Source organism: Nuphar pumila, chromosome 12 (genome assembly GCF_984573655.1).
Source record: "Nuphar pumila chromosome 12, dmNupPumi1.hap1.1, whole genome shotgun sequence".
In the NCBI taxonomy this organism is placed as follows: domain Eukaryota; kingdom Viridiplantae; phylum Streptophyta; class Magnoliopsida; order Nymphaeales; family Nymphaeaceae; genus Nuphar; species Nuphar pumila.
The window spans coordinates 62486534-62506806 of record NC_143260.1 but is presented as its reverse complement, the minus strand read 5'-3'; the positions used below and the strand labels follow the sequence as shown (position 1 = coordinate 62506806).

General features: G+C 37.6%; 1 protein-coding gene across 2 annotated transcripts; it reads right to left on the bottom strand.

Moving 5' to 3' along the window:
- Nucleotides 1-8483: 8483 nt before the first annotated feature.
- On the bottom strand, nucleotides 8484-12921 carry LOC149820987 (importin subunit beta-1-like). 2 transcript variants are annotated; one of them, XM_089982729.1, is made up of 4 exons: nucleotides 12885-12921; nucleotides 9128-11584; nucleotides 8833-9032; nucleotides 8484-8708 (listed from the first exon to the last, which is right to left on the bottom strand). In XM_089982729.1, exons 2-3 carry the CDS (start codon nucleotides 11581-11583, stop codon nucleotides 8834-8836), a joined length of 2655 nt encoding a protein of 884 aa, XP_089838855.1. In that variant the 5' UTR covers nucleotide 11584; nucleotides 12885-12921; the 3' UTR covers nucleotides 8484-8708; nucleotide 8833. The 2 variants fall into 2 exon arrangements, with proteins under 2 accessions (XP_089838855.1, XP_089838854.1); XM_089982728.1 differs by having other exon boundaries at nucleotides 8484-9032.
- Nucleotides 12922-20273: the final 7352 nt, after the last annotated feature.

Here is a 20273-nt window from a genome sequence, read left to right as displayed (position 1 = left end):
TTTATTTGTCAAACTCATACTCTTTCGGCTCTGGGGTGTTCTCTTCTATAGCTTTTCTTTTAACATGTTCTTAACAATAAAATAAATTGTATATAATTAATATCAAATATACACATATGATTTGGGATATTACTTATGCATCATGTACAATCGATTGTTCCTTGCTCTTCGAAACTCAGGACCCTTTGAATCCTTTTTTTTAAGAATGTATATGTCCATACATCTCAAACTACCTAGATATACACATAAATGAGCAATTCATTAAAAAACACTGGATATACATAGAAAAAAGCAATTCATTAAACAACACCGGATATACACACAATGAAGCAATTCATTAAACAACACTGAAAATATATACATATTGTTATTCATAGTGTCGCCTGTTGTGGCCAACCTCACTACATACACTGCATTTGTATAGCATAACATCCATGTATTATGTTCTCTATCTATTAACCTTAGATCGTCCTGCTCTGCGAACTACTTTTGGTGGATAGACAACTATAAGAGTAGGTAGAGCGATGTGTAGGATACTATCTGCCATAATAAAGAATTGATATTGATTATATGCAGCTCGATACAATTCAACTATAAAAAACTTACACAATAATCCTCTAGTAGGTTGCCCTCATACAAAATCCATGTGATCGCATGTTCGCAAGGAATTCTACTAACTTGTCACTTTTTACAAGAGCACAAGTGACTCTGAAGATCAACACTATAACTATGAGATTGGTCGCAGACTTTGTGTCGTTGAAGGCAATACAATACTTACACACATATTTCTTATGCCTTTTTCTTCAGTTCTTCTAACTTTTGTTTTTTACCTTCGCCACCACAACAACTATGATATGTTGCCCCATAATCTTTCTTTTCTCAATCAGTTTCATTACTATGAGACAAAGTTTTTTAATAAGTGAAATTAAGGGCTTGTCACGTATAGCGAGAATCCATGAATTGAAGCTCTCTACTATATTAGATGTTAAGCAGTCATAGCTTTTTGCTAAAAAGTGACACTTAGCCCAATATTTTGAATCCACATCAGTGGCAATAAAATTATATTTGTATGTGCTTTGTTCTTTAACTTTGTCAAAAAAAAATAATTGCATTGTTGTTTCGTAGCTGCTCGATCTGCACTCCACTAAAGTGCACTGAGTGGTGAACCAAATTTCTTCAAAAAGTTTTTCATCAAATACTTTATTCAAAATCCAACATGACATGTATGTCATGTGTGGGAAACGATATACTTTAAACCTAGATATCTATCTGAGATGACTCTTAATACTTTTGTCTCTCTAAACTCATCAAAGTGTATGAATTTATGCTTTAATACCTCTAAAAACCATGCTCATAAATTTTTGGACTCCTTATCAATAACTGCAAATGTTACTGAAAACATCTAACCACAAGGATCAATATTATGAGCCGACAATAACATAGTAGTGTATTTTTCTTCTCAGAATATGTCATCTACTATAAGAACTAGAGAGCATCATTTTAAAAACTTATTGATGTGTGGCCTAAAGGATAAGAACATGTACTTAAATCAATCTTTCTGAGTGGTCTTAATATATCATAGCTAATTCATTAGATGATCAAAATAAGAGAGAAGCATCTTGAATGACTGTTTGAATGAACCATATAATGCAACTTTAATGTGTTCATGTTCACGTCATGCTCGTTTGTAAGTAACTTCTACATCTTTCTCATGACTGATGTCATTCATGATTTCTCTTGGAGTTATTTTTGGTTTATCATGCATGTGTTTGTGAATAACACTTGAAATCCATTTGGAAGGCATTTTTTCCACTAAAAGGTTGCCTAGTGATCCACATGTATGCTCACTATCATACTTCTTCACTTGAAAAAAACTTGCTTTGTGTACCTTTGTACAATGGATTTTTTAAGGGCAATCAACCGTCATATGAGTGTTTTTTCTCGTCCATACGATAGTGATTATATTATTGTAGATCTTTAAGAATTTTGCTTCATATTTATTTTCTGATTACTTGATCTTTTGAAAACTCACGACAATGTTGAAAATCATTAAACCTCTTGCCTAAAGCAATTTATCGATCATTTGAGTGTATTGATAGCCATCGAAATTGTTCACAATCATTAAGCCTTTCATTATGCAATTGCTCATACAAATCAAATGTTTTTGCTTTAATGATTTTTAATTGCTCTTTATCATATGTGAATTCATTGAATGAGAATCAAGGGTTTGCATTCTCCAATGCCATTAGTTCATTGCTTTCACCCATTTTTATTTGTCCAATATCATCAATGTCTTCATCATTTCCTATTAATATAGTATACTCATCATGAACGATATCATCCGATTTTACATTGTCAATATAATTGTTGCTATCACTAATTGACTCTCTGATTACACCAACTAAATAAAAAATCATTGTATTTATCACTTCATTTGCTTTCATGCATGTATCATTCTTACATTTTCAATATTCAAGATTAACCATCAAAATATCACATTCATCATCACACCTACATCTCAACCATAAATTACATTAAAATTACTTATACCTAGCATTATCAAATGTTCGAGAAGGTTGCATGTCATTCAAATTATTGTGATGAAGATCACTTACATTTCTTTTCTCACTGTTTAGGACACATGGTTTTGTATCCTTTACAGTGATTTGTCAATCATGTGAAACATCAATATCGTCCACTATTTGGAACAGTTGGATAATTGGCAAAAGAGTTATCTCGATAGATGGTGTATGAGATACATGCACATTCTTCATGAGATTCACATCATTCCATTAATCAACTACTCCTTGTTTAATTACTCCTTCATTAACTTTGAAAACTTTCAAGTAAACATCTCTACTGGTTAACAACAATTCTATATCATCATCCTCAACATCTATCTATATTTCTTGGTTGTTTAGAAAATAACTATATCGGAGACTCAATAAATTTGTCATATATCCGATTTTACGAGACATCAAAGCCGCAAATTTCTTAAAGATAATATTTTTAGAGACTAATACAAATTTTTAATTAGTGTAATCAGACCTATGATAGTATATTTCATCCCTTTCAGACGACATCATTGACTGCCTACAACAACCATGATAGTGTACTTTAGCTTTTTTAATGCTTGTGCACAGTGAACCCTAGCCTCATTACACTAACACAAGAATAACAAATATTAACTAAAGGAGAAGCAAAACAATCATAAATCATCTACAACAATATATAAATTTTTATGCAAAAAATTGTAAATAGTAAACCCTAAATGTTAAATCCGGTGGTTGGGGACTTCGATGACAACACAAGAAAACATACAAAAAATATCTATAGCAACAACCAAACATGCATGGGGATATTCAATGATCGCGAGTTGGATCTGTTCGCATCCCTGATTGTATGATGCCATATTAAACAGAAATATGTATGGGGATACCTACGTATATATTATATGAAACTCACTTTTCAAACCTATAGATAGAAAAGTCGATCACAAGGATGATACCGCAACCTTCTCGGAATGTAAAATCGTTACAAGGGTTCTATAGAGAAGTTCTTTGCAGACACAAATGAGAAAAAGAAACCCTCAAACAAAAATGAGTATATATATGACCGAGAAAATTGCAACTATTAAGAAAAAATGCATATAATAAAATTTTTGCAAATATTTAAGTAGCATATTTACAATTTTGTTGGTTCCCTTTAAGTGGAGTTTCACACATAAATTTATGTGATTTCAGGTTATATGTGATACAGTATGATATTTGTGAGAGGTGATTTGCAAATTTTTTCATGCAAAATTTTTTATTATATGCGAAAAAATAAGATATTTGTGATTTTTGTGGTTTCAATTTCATCAAAATTTTATAAATAAATTTATGCAAGTTTGTGAGTTTTCGCATAAAAAAACTATGATTATGGGTTTAAGTGGGTGTTGGACATAGCCGACGAAAGATACAATTCCATTGCAAAAATACCTAAATTCGCAGTTGCAAAGGGTAAAAGGGTCCTAACAATGTCAAATATTTATGATTTTAGACATCAAGATAATATTAAAAATTATAAGGTTTTTAGGGAATCAAATTACACATACAATACTATCATTTTTTAAAATATAAATTTGTGATCCTTAATATAATCTATGTAGCATAACTTGTCTACTTTGTAGATTTGGATTTGAGAACACATAAACATTGGAAGGCCCCTTAGGCATGACTCAGTGCATGGGCTTTGACATATGGCAATGTGGAACAGGTCACATAAGAGAGGAGAATGAAGACGAAGAGGAAGAGGAGAAGGAAAATGATGAAAGAGGAAATGGTCACAACGTAGGATTGACCTTTTGGTATGTGAAGTTCATGCTAACCGAAGTTCAAGTCCCTCGTAGAGAATGAAGATGATGATGTAGATGTAGTTGTTCATGAGATATAGCTCACCAAAAAGGACACATGGATTCACAACATGAATGAAGTTGAATGACAAATGATGAGTCAAGTAGTACGGCAGCTTGGTTATGGTCAACCACTCCTTAGTCACCCTCCCACTGTGAGCAACTCTTTTGGTAAAAAGAAAACTGATCACATTTTTACTTGACAACATGATACTAATGAGATGTCGACATATTAAAGAATGTTCATTTTGGAGAGAAGGCCTTTCTTTTTTTTTGGGTGGCAACATATTGTTGTTAGGACTTAATTTCCAACTCACTCGGGCAAGGAAATCTTTTTCTAGATATCCTTGGAAAATATTCATTGAACCAGAAGTACGTTTGAAAGAGCAGGGGTCGTTTATATGATGGACACGTGAACGTTTTGTATTTTTTTTGTATGACACAAAACGAGGCTTTTTTGGAAAATTTTCAAAAAACATCTATAGTTTAGACATTAGTGAAAAATGCACCTAAGTTTTTAAAAACACCTAAATTTTTTCATGGTTAATAGAAACAAACTTCCATCCATTTAACCTAGGTTATCACTAACCCAAGATGAGTTAAGAGTGTTAGTTTACTAGTTAACCCTTCAAAGACTTCTTTTCTATGTGCATTTTTAAAAATATGATGTCGATGATAAAATGTTAATTATGTATCACATTTAACAGCAAAACTCGACCGTAGTAAACTCCTGGGCCTTTTTACCATGATAATTTTGTGTTTTTTAAAACTTCTCAAAACTTAGGCGTCTTTTTATTAATGCCCAAATTTTAGATGCCTTTTTGAAAATTTTCCTTTTTAAAAAAAACTCAATTTTCACATTGTATCTTAGGTTCCTTTTCATGAGAAAACATCCATTCCACAAAAAATATGAGCATAATTCGATTGAGGGCAAGGGGTAAGCCCACGGAATTTTATGCTCCCTGGACAGTGACCGTAAGTGCGTCAGGCAAAGCCAGTGCAGCTAAGTCTATGTTCTTGGGGGTGGTTTCTCCGTGTAAATATCAAAAAATCATACGGGCCTTGAAACAAACAAGGTCAGGTCACATGGCACAGACATGGGCCCTACATCTCCTGCAAGGAGTAGCCTTTCCATATGAAAAGGCTTCCCCAAGGGAGCCTTTCCTGCAAGAAGGGGCATTTGTGCAATCACCGTCTCTTTGAACTGTCTAGCACTCAGTGCATCCGTGTCAGGGGATCGAATGTGCCTCTCTCTCTCTCTCTCTCTCTCTCTCTCTCTCTCTCTCTCTCTCTCTCTCTCTCTCTGTTTTATGCAAAAAAAAAAAAAGTCAAAAATTGGCGTTCAGCCGGACGACCGTTAGGTTCAAGGAGAAGAAACCCACCTTTGAAATTTTATTTTCTAGCCAAATCTCGGGCGAGTGGTGAAGGTCTCATTATGGAAAGAAAATGGCTAGATCTAGACATCTAAAACATTAAAGCTCGTGTATTCATTCCCAACGTAGGGAAAGGCCTTTCATGGGAATGAACACAGATTCCATGAAAATGCTTTCATGGAGGTACGATAGGATTTGCACATGAAAAGTGGCAGGTGGCGGACCCACTTATGTCATCATGGGACTTTCCTGCCACAATAATTTGATGTGTGCATCACTCTTGATGGAAAAGGAAAGCAAAGGGATGTCAGGCTCAATATTTTCTATGAAAATTGGATGAAACAAACAAACCCCCCATGTTTGCTTTTCTCACAAATGGGATGATTTCTTTTTGTTTGAATCGGGCATGATTAGCCAGTCCGAATTTATTCACAAAAAATAAATGGTAATTTACGTATATGTGCCTATCATATGACCAATTACCATCTAACCGGCTCATCTTTTCAAAAATTCATCAAATGACCGCCTGAATTACTTTTTGTTCACCTGACTCGAATTAACTGTTAAAAATGAGCGTTTTAGCACTTTTTTACTTTAAAATTATAGATCATGCTCTGATTTGTTCTCACTACACCTCTTGGTCATTGTCACCCACGGTCCTTAGGAAATTGATGGGAGCACCTTATCAAGGCCTCGAAAGAAAGCTTACCTGACCAAAATGATCATATTGCAAGCTTGCAATTCACAATATCAAGGCCCTGAAAAGCACGATCTTGGGCCAGGAGGCCATAAGCAACTTGATGTTGGCCTCCTGGAATCCAGATTCTCTCAGGAGATGCAGCACAAATTCCGGTTTCTTGGTGGAATCATGGCCGGCAAGGCTACGGCTTTATCACAGTTCAGTTGCATTCATCCCTTATATGAACCCCCATCTTTATACCCGTCTTAAATCTTATGATGCATGTTGTTTTGATCAAATCTGGACCTCAAGAAGAACTCAACATTGTCCATTTAACAAGAATCAATTCTTCAATTGTTTTCAAAGAAAAATATGATTTTTTGAATCACAACCATTGATTTTTGAATTGCCAAAAAACTCTGCACAGAAGTTAGATTTCGAAAAATGAATGATGTAGATCACATCTATGGAATCCAAATTGATCAAAACAACTTGCACTAATGAAATCCCAAGGAGGGGTATGAATTGATTAAAACAACTTGCATCAATGAAATACATAGGGATGACTTTGGGAACGAGAGGAACAGATTTCCTTGTTGCTGTAATGAGAACGGGCAGATGGGTGTCGCTTGGTGCCATTTGTGAAGAGGACAAGTAATGAATGGCTTTAGCAAGCACCCATTTCTCCCCAACAACTTCAGCAAGCTATTCATATCAAATGCTACAAATTTGGAAGCAGTGCACATTGCCAACTCAGAGAGAGAGAGAGTACAATAAAAGGGCAAATAAGCAGTTGAACAGGATAAAAGAGTAATTTTACATTGCAATCTAACTGATTACGGGTAACCCAGGTCACCTGATCAATTTCTGAAAACATGAGGCATTTACCTTAAAACGTAAATTGGTCATAGTGCATATGTAAATTGCCCGGAAAGAAAAGACCAACAATAGAATAAATGGTCAAAATGAAGGTAAAACAAAATTACATACTAAGATGTAAGATGACATCTCACCGGTACGTAGGGTACGACATGGGAAATGATGGGTAGGGGTGTGCCTATATATATATATATATATATATATATATATATATATATATATATATATATATATATATATATATATATATATATATATATATATATATCCGTGTGAACTGAGATTTTCATAGATTTTGTTTTTTTCTCTTAAATCTGACTGTATGAATGTGATCTACATGCTTGGTTTTACAAGGACCAGCTCTTGAATCATCTGATTACAATGCAGAAACAAGATTTTCTAAGGCTTTAAAATCAACCCTAGTAATCTTCATAAATATTCAAGAATCTAAAAAACATATTTTTCATCAAAAATGCAGTCTAACAATTGATTCCTAGCAAATTCACCATGCTGAATACATCTATATGGTTGGATTTGCAAATAAAAAATAAAAAACACGGTACTCATATTCTAATGAATATGTGTGTGTGTGTGTGCGGGCACGCTGACTGTATCATGTTTTACAAAATGCTCTATACGAAGTATGAACTAATGGTCGAAAACATGTTAAAGATATATTAATTTATTAACTAACAATTAATAATAAAAAAACATGCATTGAACATTGGTCTCTTGACCTCAAGTGTTATTTACATGTTTAGATCATGAAATGGATTATCCAAAATTCAGTTGACCCATAACCCAAAGTACACAAGTACTAATGCGGATACAACACAGGGACGAAAGGGCTGGTAGCCTGGTAGAAATACCCATATTACATAACACAGAAGAATTATTATAACATCCAAAGAACTCGACTCCCGTATTCTTAAGTTTGGCCTATCCTATCCATCCATAACCGCATCAGATGATAGAACAATTCTGTCATTCGACCACATACTACTTGGTGAAGGTTATTGTAACCTGCTGCTTTGGCAACAAAAGGTTACAAAACTTAAATGCCCTTTTGGGTTTGTAACAGACAGCACCACCAGATCATTGACTGCATGCCTTGGTTTTAAGGCAACACTAGAAAAAATACACGACCAAAACAAGAATGTTCAGGCAGTAAGTAGCAATGACACTAAATTATCAATTACACACTTTCACAAAGGCACTTACATGGGGAGGATGAAGTCCACGAGATACAGCAACCTCAAAACTAACCCAATTTCATCAAACAATTCATGCATGACGAGTGCATTAAGACAAGCCCATCAAGAGTTCAAAGGAGCAGTGTGCATCAAAATGGCAAAACACAAAGCATTGGCACCTCAACAACAATCTAGAAACATAACGCGCACACATGTTACAAAGAGCCTATGCACATGCTCCCAAACTACTTTTAACCATTTCTAAACCAGCAAAAACAAGAACCGCCCGATATCGAAGACCATGAAAAGTCTCACCTCATGAAACTAGAACACGGCTGATGGCATTTTGGGCCCATGATGCTGTCTCCTTGAGCTGTGCATCTTCGGACTCCAAGCATTCCCCAAGGAATTCTATGTAGAAAGATGAGACTTTGAACAACATTGAAGTATTCACACCAAGAGTGTCTGCTAGGTCACCCAACACACCCACTGCAGCTTTGGTTACACTTTCATCCCTGCAAAAGAAAACAATAAGAATAACCAACCAACAAATAAAGATTACAAGTTTCTCCTGTCATATAGATGGGAAATAGAAGATGAAACTGCATACCTATCCTTATCCTGGAAGACTGCCTCTATAAATTGCAAGAGATGACTTGCATAGGGAATCATTAGTTCAGCTTTTGAGTTCTTAAAACCTTGCAGTATACCCGAGTATGCTTCTAAGATGCCACGTCTTAGTTGATTGCCATAATCAGTCGTTTCCTCGTCTTGGCCGCCCAACCTAGCACAGACTTCAGATGCTCCTTGCAGCATGGGCATCGCATACGGAAGGTACTTCTCAAAGTTCTGATCAATGGCCAAAGCAATATCCCCAAAACAAGAAAAGATGGGAGGCTTCACAGATCGATGCAACAAGCTACTAGAAAGGTCTTTGAGAAGATGGGTCATGATGCCATCACAGTACTTCAAAACTTTGTCATCCAATGCACGGCAGATATCCCCAACCACCCCTATGGATATAGCACAAACTTGGTACTCTTCAAAATTCTGCAAACCCATTTCCAGGTACTTGTAGAACTCCGGCATATATTTGTCAAACTCAGGACCAGTAGTGTATGCCAATGATCCTATGGCCAGCATCGCTTCTTCATGTACAGTGGTACTCCTGCAAGCAAACACCCCCAGAAACAGGCTCATAATTCGATCTGCTGCTTGGAGAATGGTGGCTTTAGTAGACTCAGACGCACTTAATTTTTGGATGATAACCTGAATTACACCGCATACCAAAGCTTGAAGGTCGCCTTGCTTTTCTCTGTCATCGGAAGAGACGACCTGCATTTTCATGGTCTGTTCTAATCTATCCATTATAGCAGGAAGCAGTTGCTCAATAATCTTGGCATCTTCCAAAAGGTTAGAACATCTTATCACTTCATTCAAGGTTTCGTAAGCAGCAGACTTGAGCCGAGAATCTATGGCATCCTTCCGATCAGCTACAGAAAGGAGTGAGCTGATTATTTCAAGAAGATACGGCGACATAGCCAATGCACAGGTTGCTGAGTCCTCATAACCTTGGGCAAGGAAGTAAATTGCGCCACAAACCTTTTCAGCAACATTAGGAGCATCTTTCAAGCTCCTTAGCAACACTCCCAGAACATGTTGGAGATTGGAAGGAGAAATTACTGACGACTTCAAGTCAGGGGCATGCAGTAATTCAAATATCCTACTAAGAGTCCACGCAGTAGTATCCTTCACATGAATATTATCATCCTGCATCAAGGCATTAAGCATAAATTGCAAACTCATCTTAACAAGTGGAGCAAGCTTTTCAAGTGATGGCCCCTCAAGGATGGATCCAAAAGCATAAGTAGCTGCCTCTCTGCAACGCCAATCAGACTTCGTAATGTTATTCTCAATAAATGGAATCACAAGGGGTACAATGTCATCACCCACAGTTCTTGCCACAAGACCCAAACAAGTACCCCCAGCCATTGCAAGATTCCACGCACCCTCATCCTGATCCTGATCCTGATCCTGATCTTCTTCCTGCTTCATTAGGGTCTCTAGAAGTAGAGGGACAAGCACTGACAAAGAATGCTGTATAAAGTGAGAGTGAGGTGCACTAGAGTAACCATCCACATCTGTGTCACATGCTTCCTGAATTTCAATCTCTTCATCACAGACAGAGCTCCAAAACTCCACTGCTTGAAGGGCCACAGGTTCTTTATCATCTTTTATGGCCTTGGAAGTCAACTCAAAGAGGCTTGGCATGTAAGGTGCAAGCACCTCATAGTAGGTAGACGAGATAGAGACCAAGCACTCAAATGCAGATTGTCTTATTTCCACCTCCTTTGAAAGTGCAGTCTCACATATAACCTTCATTATGTAATTCCTCTCCATCTCATTTTCAAAATTTGTTTGCGCAAAATCCAGAGCATTATACAGAGCTCTGGTTGCAGAGAGCCTGACATTGCTATTGGTATCATTTTGGCTCATTCCTTGAACGACAGCAGTGAGAACATGATTAACCTGATTCTGTTCAAGGTCTTGAGGGGAAATTTCCTCACAGACATAACCAAGGGTCTCTAAAGTCGCCTGCTTCAGCCAAGCAATAACATTTTCTTGCTGATTTGGATGGGGGGAGGTCATGTTAGCAAGAAGATGGCCAATGAGCTCTGGCCACTCTTTCCTGGGAATCTCGATTGAAGCAATCTTGGCGATGACCTGTGAAGAAGTGTGTCTTGCTTCTTGTGCAGATAAGGCAAGTGTTCTCAATAGCATGTCCTTGATCTGCGACTTGAGCGAAGGATCAAGAGCAACCCATTTTTGCAGAAGCTCTTCCTTCCTGGCAGCCTCCTTTGCATCCAAGGAGTTCTTCAGAATGATACCTGCTAACCTTCTGCTCTCTACAGGCTTTTCCTCATTAGAGAGCTCAAAGGATAGTGAAAGAAGGAAAAGTGGGAGGTTTTGCTCTTGGAACTGTTTCAGATTGTCTTCAGCAATCTTACGGATGTTTCCATCAGCAGATTGTGCATTCAACAGAGCCTGAGTGACCTCCAACGCCATTCTTATATGAAGCAAATAACCAAAATTCAATCCCTTTTACAATGGCATTAAGCACAGATTATGAAAACAGCAGTAACCAGAACATTAAATGAATTCGGCTACAACCAACAAAATGAAAGGAAAATATTACCAGCTTAGAAAATAAAATTTAAAAAAGAAATCACTCTCAACCTAGTCACATACACAGAATATGTAAATAAATAACAGGTAAGATTATCATAAAGTAATCCAATCAAACTCCATAAATAAAATCAGATTATTGCACCAAACTAACCCTAATACAGAAAAATTGCAAGAAAAAAGAAAAGCAATCCTTTTCTCAAACAGGAAGGAAGATGAACAACACCAAATTATGTCACACCCATAGAATGGAAAGCTGTATTCAATGAAGTTGTATTAGTATGCATTTCCCAGAGGGAGATCTTTCATATCGTTGGAGATCCACCCAACAAGATGGGGGCCAAAGAGCCAAAATGTATGCACATTCCCTCAAGTCCTCAAGAGACGACTTATTTACTCGTTTTGTGAATGATGAATCATTAAAAGTGAAGGAGATGAGCGATTTAAATAATGCAAAATCCAATATATCAATATTGTATCTAGAATGACCTGGGAATCTAAAAACCAGTGGCAACTGGGAATTACTCGAAAGAATGAAAAATTGGAAGGAGACAAAAGATATGATTTTAAACGGATAGAATTGGCTAAGCATTTTCTTCAAACAAATGTACAACCAATAATAGACTGCATTCACTTTAGCTATCACTCTAGTCGATTCCTTTATCCAAACCACTACCCATGAGTCGTCGGCTCATACTTCAACAGATATGCATTAAAACGACAATATATCACCACAAAAGAACACGAAAAGGAGGGGGGGCGGGGGGAAGGCCCAATTCACTCACACGAACACAGTACACAAATAAAAGTAAAAAACAAAACATAGTTTCACATAAAACCAAGAGAAAAAAAAACACCGTTTCATCATCGAAAGAACCGATTCAATCATACCAACGTCATAAAATACTAAATTCCAGAAAAGAACGCATGAAATCTACCGGGAAAAACTCCCAGTGAATAGAACCATCAAATCCCCAGAAAAAAAAATGAAAAGATAAGAACTATCAAATGCATCCTTAACATAGAGAGAGCGATTGAAAAGAAGAAAGGAAGAAGAAAACTTCAGCTACAAATTAAAGCTACAAATACTCCCAAAAAAATAGAACAAAAATCCAAAACAAAACAGGATAAAGCAGAAAAGAGATAGGACGATATCAAGAGAGAAGAAAGAATTCGAATACCTTCGATAGCGATCTCCCCCTGATAGAAGAAAGGAATCACGAGAGAGGGAGAAGGAGAGAGAGAGAGAAGGGGGGAGGGTTTTATGAAAGAGGGGGTTTCGTAGGGGGGGCTAGGCGGTAGATCTGAGTTTAGGGGACGCCAGATGGACGGCAACTATTCGATCCTATGACGCGATAGTCAGAATTTGGCCGTTCGTTAGTTTCGTTTTGTTTAATCAAGGGGCGACGGGAGGTTTTCGAATGAGGGAAGGAGCGGGATGGGCGAGGGCGAGGACACCACGGGCAGCTGGGCAGGATAAGAGCTGCCCAACGGGATCTTTTTTGGAAAAATATAATAATAATTTAAATGGATCTGCCCCGATGCCTGTGCCCTAAGTTATTTCCCACTCTCTCTTTTTGAATGACGAGAATCTTTGCCACGTGTACCGTGCGTGAGGTGCCATGCCCCCCCCCCCCCCAACAACTTTTCATCTGGGTGCAGTTAAATTGTTGATCCAGTCCAAACAGGGTTGTCTTTTGCCAAGACCCTAACCAAGTCTTGGTCCAGGCATCATGGTAGGAGTAAGAGGGTTAGGTTCCGTTTGGTTAGGGCTGTTGACGTTTTGGGTGTACTCGTTGGCATAATTTTGACCAATCATATTATACAGATTTTCTTATAAATGATTGTTTTCTCGAAACACTTGATGTCTCTTATTTAAAACAATCACATCTACTTTTAAATACTTCGATGTTTTAAAGCTTTTTCATCCAAAAGAAAAGTTGAAAAAAACATCATAAACTTTTCAACTCATCAAAAATCATATCAAATTGAAATTGAAATCAAAAGTTAATACCAAAGCAAGTTTTCAGACTATTTAAATTGGATTCTAGATACAAATTCATTCTAGGTTGTCAGACATGCTGAATTATCGCTTGTGCATTATTGTTCATATTATTTAGATCAAAATCCCAATTGTCATCCACGGTATGGATATGAACCCAAGTTGTCGTTTAAACTTATTGGATCTACATCAGATCTAGTTCAATTGGCAACCTTGCAATTTGGATCTAGATCAGATCCAAGCTAAATTGTCGCCCAAGCAGTATGGATCTAGATCTAGATCTAATCTAAGTTATAGCATGTGCAAGCCAGATTGTCGTTCTAGGGATTAGACCTAAACCCATTTTGTAATCAACCTAGGTGGCACACAGGCCAACGTTGCCTATTTCATGTCCGGGCTCACACTTGGAAGGTGTTTCAGATCTCAAGACTTGCCAAAAACCCAAAACTCATCCCCTCAACCTGTTAAACTTCTTACTATCTAAGCCAATAGGATTGTCTCACCTCAAATCATTGGCCAACCAAATGCAAAAACATGTATGACATTTGGATCTGGTTTTTGTAGCCCATAATTAACTACACTTAGGTCCAGGATTTGTCCCTACAACTATAAATAGGGACTTTGTCCCTCATTTGCAAGCATCTAGCATATAAGATCTATAATCTAGTTTTATTATTAGTGTCTTTTGGTCTTGTTCCCCCTAACTCAAGCACCCTACACCAACTGAACACATCCTAGCACATGTCTACCCCAACCTTACTGGACATCCCTTTGTCTAGATGTAGATTTGTCTCACCAGTTTAGGAGCCTCTACCCAATCGAAGCTCTATTTGTTTGCTATCGTGCTCATCACCATCATAGAAAGGTTTCCTAAGCCCGATGTGAGACTCATATAAAAGTATTTTTGAGGTTTTTTTTGTCTATTTTATTTAATTAAGTGTGGATTTATCTAACAGATACCATATTCTGTGTTTGATTCTTTTTCGAGCCTTGGTGGTGTATCTCCACCATCAAGCTCACATTTTCTTCACAGATTTTGCATACGACTATGTGGTGGTGTAAGCTAAAGCTCAAATCAAAGGGCATCTGAAGTTCTTGGCGGGGTTGATCCCTTCTCAGCGGAGAAGTAAAGATGATTGACTTGTAGGCAGGGATCCCACTTCAACTCAAAAACCAAATTCATTTCAAAAATCATGGGGCAAAACCCCATCGGATCCACTGTTCACATACTTGGCATGCCTGGTGCCACCATCCTTCTACAATTGTGGTGCCTTGAGATTCTAGAATATTCTTTAGAGGTCGGTTAGTATCATATTTTTTTGTTTGTAGTGCCTTGGGAATTGGATCCACCTAGGATCCCAAATTCAATTTTGTTCTGTCTTGATTGTGCACACTTTGCGCAGTAATATATCTACATCTAGGTGTCCATTTTTTTTTTGTTCATAGTGCAATAAAAAAGCTCATTCATCATATTTTTTCATGCAAACTCAGATTCCTTCTCTAAGGTGCCCAAAATAGCATAAAAAGCCAAAAAAACATGCAAAAAATTATGTTGTTATTCAGTCTGTATCACTGATTATGTTCGTCGTCCACCTATGTTTTATACCTCTTTAGAAAGATGAGATCTAACTATTTCTCATCTCTTTAAGGAGTTTTTTAACCCATTTTCTACTCCTAAAGACAGAGTAGCAATTTGACTCTTGTTTCTGTTTGACATAACAGTTTGCCTTTCTGGCACTCTATCACAACGATCCTTAAACAAAATTTGGTGATTTTTGTCACTTTGGAAAGCTAAGACATGGACCTTTTTATATCGTTATGCCATTTTTTGTGATTCTACCTCCAGATACGTGTTTTTTTCTATAGACAAACATTTTAAAAAGTGACTTTCTCTATTCTTTTGCCAGATTTATCAAAATCCTTCTCTATTTGGTCTGAAATGGTGGGGAATTGTTCATTGCCAATTTTAGACAGTAGAATTTTTTTTGCGACAGTCATCTTTTTGCGACCATAATCTAATGATCGTCTACCAGAATTCAATGATTATATGGATGTTTAAAAGTTGTCTTAGTGCTTGACAACTTTCATTTTTGGTAGTTTTTGTGATTACTTTTTGGTGTGGCATAAAATATGTTCCAATTTGGGAAACATATTTCGATATAGAAAAGTCTCATAATGGGCTCACTTTTCTAAGATCAACTCTGGTCCCCACGACTTTCCTTGAGTTGTAAAAGGAAAGTTTTGGTTAAAAAATATGTTTCTTTTTTTTTTTAACTCGTAGTTTCTTAAAACAAAAAAAAAATGAAAATTTCTTGTGATGCTTTTTCAGGTAGAAAACCATAGGTAGGAAACTGATTGCTTGTATGTTAGAAATTACCTAGGAAAATCACTTATGGATTTAGAAACCCTTATTCTAAAAATCACACGTCACATAGCATTTAAGATTATTCAGCTTCCAACAAATTAGGTTAGCACTTTGATTGAGACCTTTCTTGCTTCGTATGTGTTCTTTCCTGATTTATCCTTAATTTCTTAGGACTTTCTTTGTAGAAACTCACGTTTTCTTGTGTGGATTTTAAAAAACCCTATCCAGGTCCCATTATTTGGATCTATTGATCTCCTCAATCATCCCAAGTACATAAGTACATTATATTGGTGGTGGACTAAGGAAGTCTGATCGTCACTCACACATACTACAGACATAAGTATCACCCAAATGGGATCCTTAGTCCAATAAAACCCAAGAAATGATCTCACTCAATCTGTGGAACATTCGAGGAGACTTAGGAAGCTTTCGTCAAAGTCCAATCTTGTGTACAAGGTAAATTGTTTAAACTCTTGTTTGTGTTAAATGCTCATACCGATGGCAAAAGATTTGATGAAAGATTCTCAAATGGATCCACCTAAGAATCCAAGTTATCAAAAGTTGTATTTGAACAAATCTAGATAAGTTGGAAGGTATGGTGATAGATCTTAAGGGTGAGATCCAATTTGTCTCAATGCACACTTAGCAAGGAGAGGCAGTCATGTTAGTATCCACAAATATATCCATTGGTCAGGAATTTGAGGATGATAACACTGCTTAAGAACAATACTTCAAGAGATCCAACAGAGATTCATAGAAAATGAGAACAAATTCAAAGCTCTACAACATCAACAAAAGAGGCGGTTCTTCAGAAAGTCCTAGTTCAACAAGTGTATGACCATTATCATGAACAACTTCAATCAACCACTCAAGGGGTTTTTTACTACCCAAAAGCATGAGTCGTTTGTGAAGCTTATCAAAGCAACATCTTAGATGAGTCAAACCTAATGAGGGGTATGCACAAAGGGTTGGTAGTCAAGGCTAATAGTGGATGCAAAGACAACGAGTCTAAAAGGTTAGATTCAAAGAATCAATTCAACTTGGTCAAATCCCAAAGTGTCAAACAAAGGGAAGAACCAATCAGGTTCATCACAAAATCAATCTCAGCAGAAGAAACCACAAAGTTTGTTCATGCAACAAGGTGGTTAAAAGTAAGGGTTGCCAACTTTGAACTCAAATTAAACTTGAGAAAGGAGGTTCGCCAAGTTCCTTAAGTCATTAACAAAAGTGCTTGACACTATTCTCCAGACAGACATGATCAAATTGCCTGATGTACCTAACCCCTGTCCAATAAAGGGTAAAGACACAATCAAGTTGTGAAAGTATCATAGGACAATCAACCATGACGTTGAGCAATGCATTATTATAAGGCATATATGTTGGATCATATTTCGGATCACACAGTTTCACAGTCGTCATCATGATATAAAACATGATATAAATCAGGAAATACAACAAAGTATACAGCATGATCAACAGACGACAGAAACAATAACAGGGTGCAGGCATGTCGGTTTCCGCAAACAACCAAAATCCAGACAGCAGCATATAAACAAACATATGCACAGAACACAATAAACATAAGAGAAGCATGTTAATATTATGTAACAGGCTAAGGCGTACGAAAGTACTCCCCTTAGAGAAGATTCACCCCCACATATAGTGCAAATCAGGGTCCGGCGTCCTTCCCCCAGGATACAATAGCCACGACGAACCGAACGGTGCACTCTGGCGGGTCGTCCTTCGAAAACAACCTCCACGAACCAAATGTTGCAAAACACCCTTTCGGGAAAACTCAGGAAAGAGAGAGAGAGAGCAACAGGGAAGATGGGAAATCGCAGAGCTCTCTTAAGCGTCTCGAATCTCTCTGTAACCCCGTCCCTACCCATGCTTTTATAACCCACGAACGGTTACAAGGCGTGGACGAGACCCGTTACGGAATCCGAGGGGACGTGACCCATAACGGACTTCGAAGAATCGAGATCCGTTACAGAATCCGAAGAGCCATAACGGGCACGGACTACGAGGAGTCGTGACTCGTTACATTTCCCATAACCCGTTACAGAATCCAAAGAAACTTTGGGCAAAAAGGTACTTTGGTCTTGATTGGATATGGCCCTAAAGGGCCAATTACCCAAGCCCGAGCCCGAGCCCGAGCCCGGCCCGGCTCAGCTCGGCACGACACGGCACAGCGGGCGGGCGCGTGCACGCGTGTGTGTGGTAGCCATCCCAACCTTTTGTTCTCAGGAACAAGTGTATGAGTTTACATGTGGCTTATAAAGCCCACAACAAACTCATGCACAATCAATATGGGACTATTCAAAACCAAAGCCTTTTTCCAAAATGTAGAAACAACCCACGTTTCTTCTTGGAATTCTATCTTCCTCTCTTCTTACACCTAACATTCCCCCACAAATTCAAAGAATGAAACGTGAGGATACAAATATGCAAGATGAGACAATATGCAACATGACATATCATGCTTTCAACAATGGTACCTTCCGGTTTGAACCACTACCTTAGTTGACTAACTTTACCCCCACAGGAACGAAGTGAGCTGAAGTCTTGAACTTGAACCTTAGGTGTAGGAGTGTCCATTAGCAACAACACGATAAAGGTTCTGGTTGTAATCTTTAGGGGCGGTGCGTTAAAGGCCATGCGCCCGAATCCTGTTTCATGAGTGACTTCAAGAATAACCCAATTCCTTAAACTGCGGTCACACAGTCACACTCACATAGGTGGGCTTCTCTAAAGATGCACTGCTAACATCTCGCCTAGAAGGCTTTTAACCCATTCAGAGTTTTAACTCTTCCTTAACTTGCAGCTACAACACCTTTCCAGAGTAAACAAGGGAACAGGCACAGATACAAAGTATCATATTTAATAATGTGCTATCCAGTTCACCCTACAACTTGTTATTACCACATTGAACCTACTTTGTGGGATCTCCACTCAGATAGGTTGGATTGCTACTGCAGATGAACTACTGATGGGTTTTAGTCCCATCCCCTCTCTGGATTTCAGGACCAAAGACTTATCTAGTCCTTTCGTTAATGGATCAGCTGTGTTCTCTTTGGATCCAATATAGTCCACAGCAACCACTAACTGAGACACCAGTTCCCTTATATATTTTATTCTGACTTGGATGTGTCTTCTCTGCTTTTGGTTATATTTTGTGCTTTTAATCTTTGCAATAGTGGTCATATTGTCACAATGCACAAATATCGCAGGAATTGGCTTGCACATTAAAGAAAGTTCCTCAAGAAGTCCCTTTAATCATTCAGCTTCCAATCCTGTGACATCTAAAGCACAGAGTTCAGCCTCAAAAGTAGACCGGGACAAGATGGTATGCTTTACTGATTCCAGGCGACTGCGCCGCCACCCAAGGTAAATACATACCCTGTCACGCCATAACTTCCAGAGTTCATGGCTATCCAGCTCGCATCACTATATCCCTCAAGAACTGCATGGAATCTCTTGTAATGCAAACTCAAGGAAATAGTTTCTTTCAGGTATCTAAGTACCTTGTCCAATGCTTTCCAATGAGTGTGATTTGGACAACTTGTGTATCTACTTAATTTTGTCACGGAGAACGAAATATCCGGTCTCGTGCAATTTGCAAGATACATCAAACTTTCAATAATCTGGGAATACCTTAATTGAGACATAGGAACACCAGTCGTATTCTTATAAAGAAGGATAGAAGGGTCATATGGAGTTGCTACAGATCTCCCTTGGTTATATCCAAATTTCACAAGTACTTTCTCAACAAAGTGAGATTGAGAAATGGTTAACCCTTCAGTTGAACGAGTCAGCTTTAAGCCTAAGATCACATTTGCAACACCCATATCCTTCATATCAAACTTACTACTAAGAAGCGACTTTGTCTCATTCACAATTCCCATATTGGAACCAAACAATAGAATGTCATCTACATACAGGCATAAAATAATACAACCATCACTTTTAACTTTACAATAAACACACTTATCAGATTCACTGACAACAAAGCCAAATGATAAAATAATATTATCAAACTTTTCATGCCATTGTTTAGGGGCTTGTTTAAGTCCATATAATGACTTAACAAGTCTACAAACTTTATTTTCATTACCAGGAGCCACATAACCCTCAGGTTGATCCATATAGATCTCTTCTTCAAGATCGCCATGTAAGAAAGTGATCTTCACGTCCATTTGATGA

Excerpts from the sequence above, each read along its gene's own strand:
- LOC149820987 (XM_089982728.1), bottom strand. The coding sequence starts at position 11,583 with ATGGCGTTGGAGGTCACTCAGGCTCTGTTGAATGCACAATCTGCTGAT. Across the intron at positions 9,033-9,127 it reads GTCTTCCAGGATAAGGATAG|GGATGAAAGTGTAACCAAAG; the intron begins GTATGCAGTTTC and ends TTTCTTTTGCAG.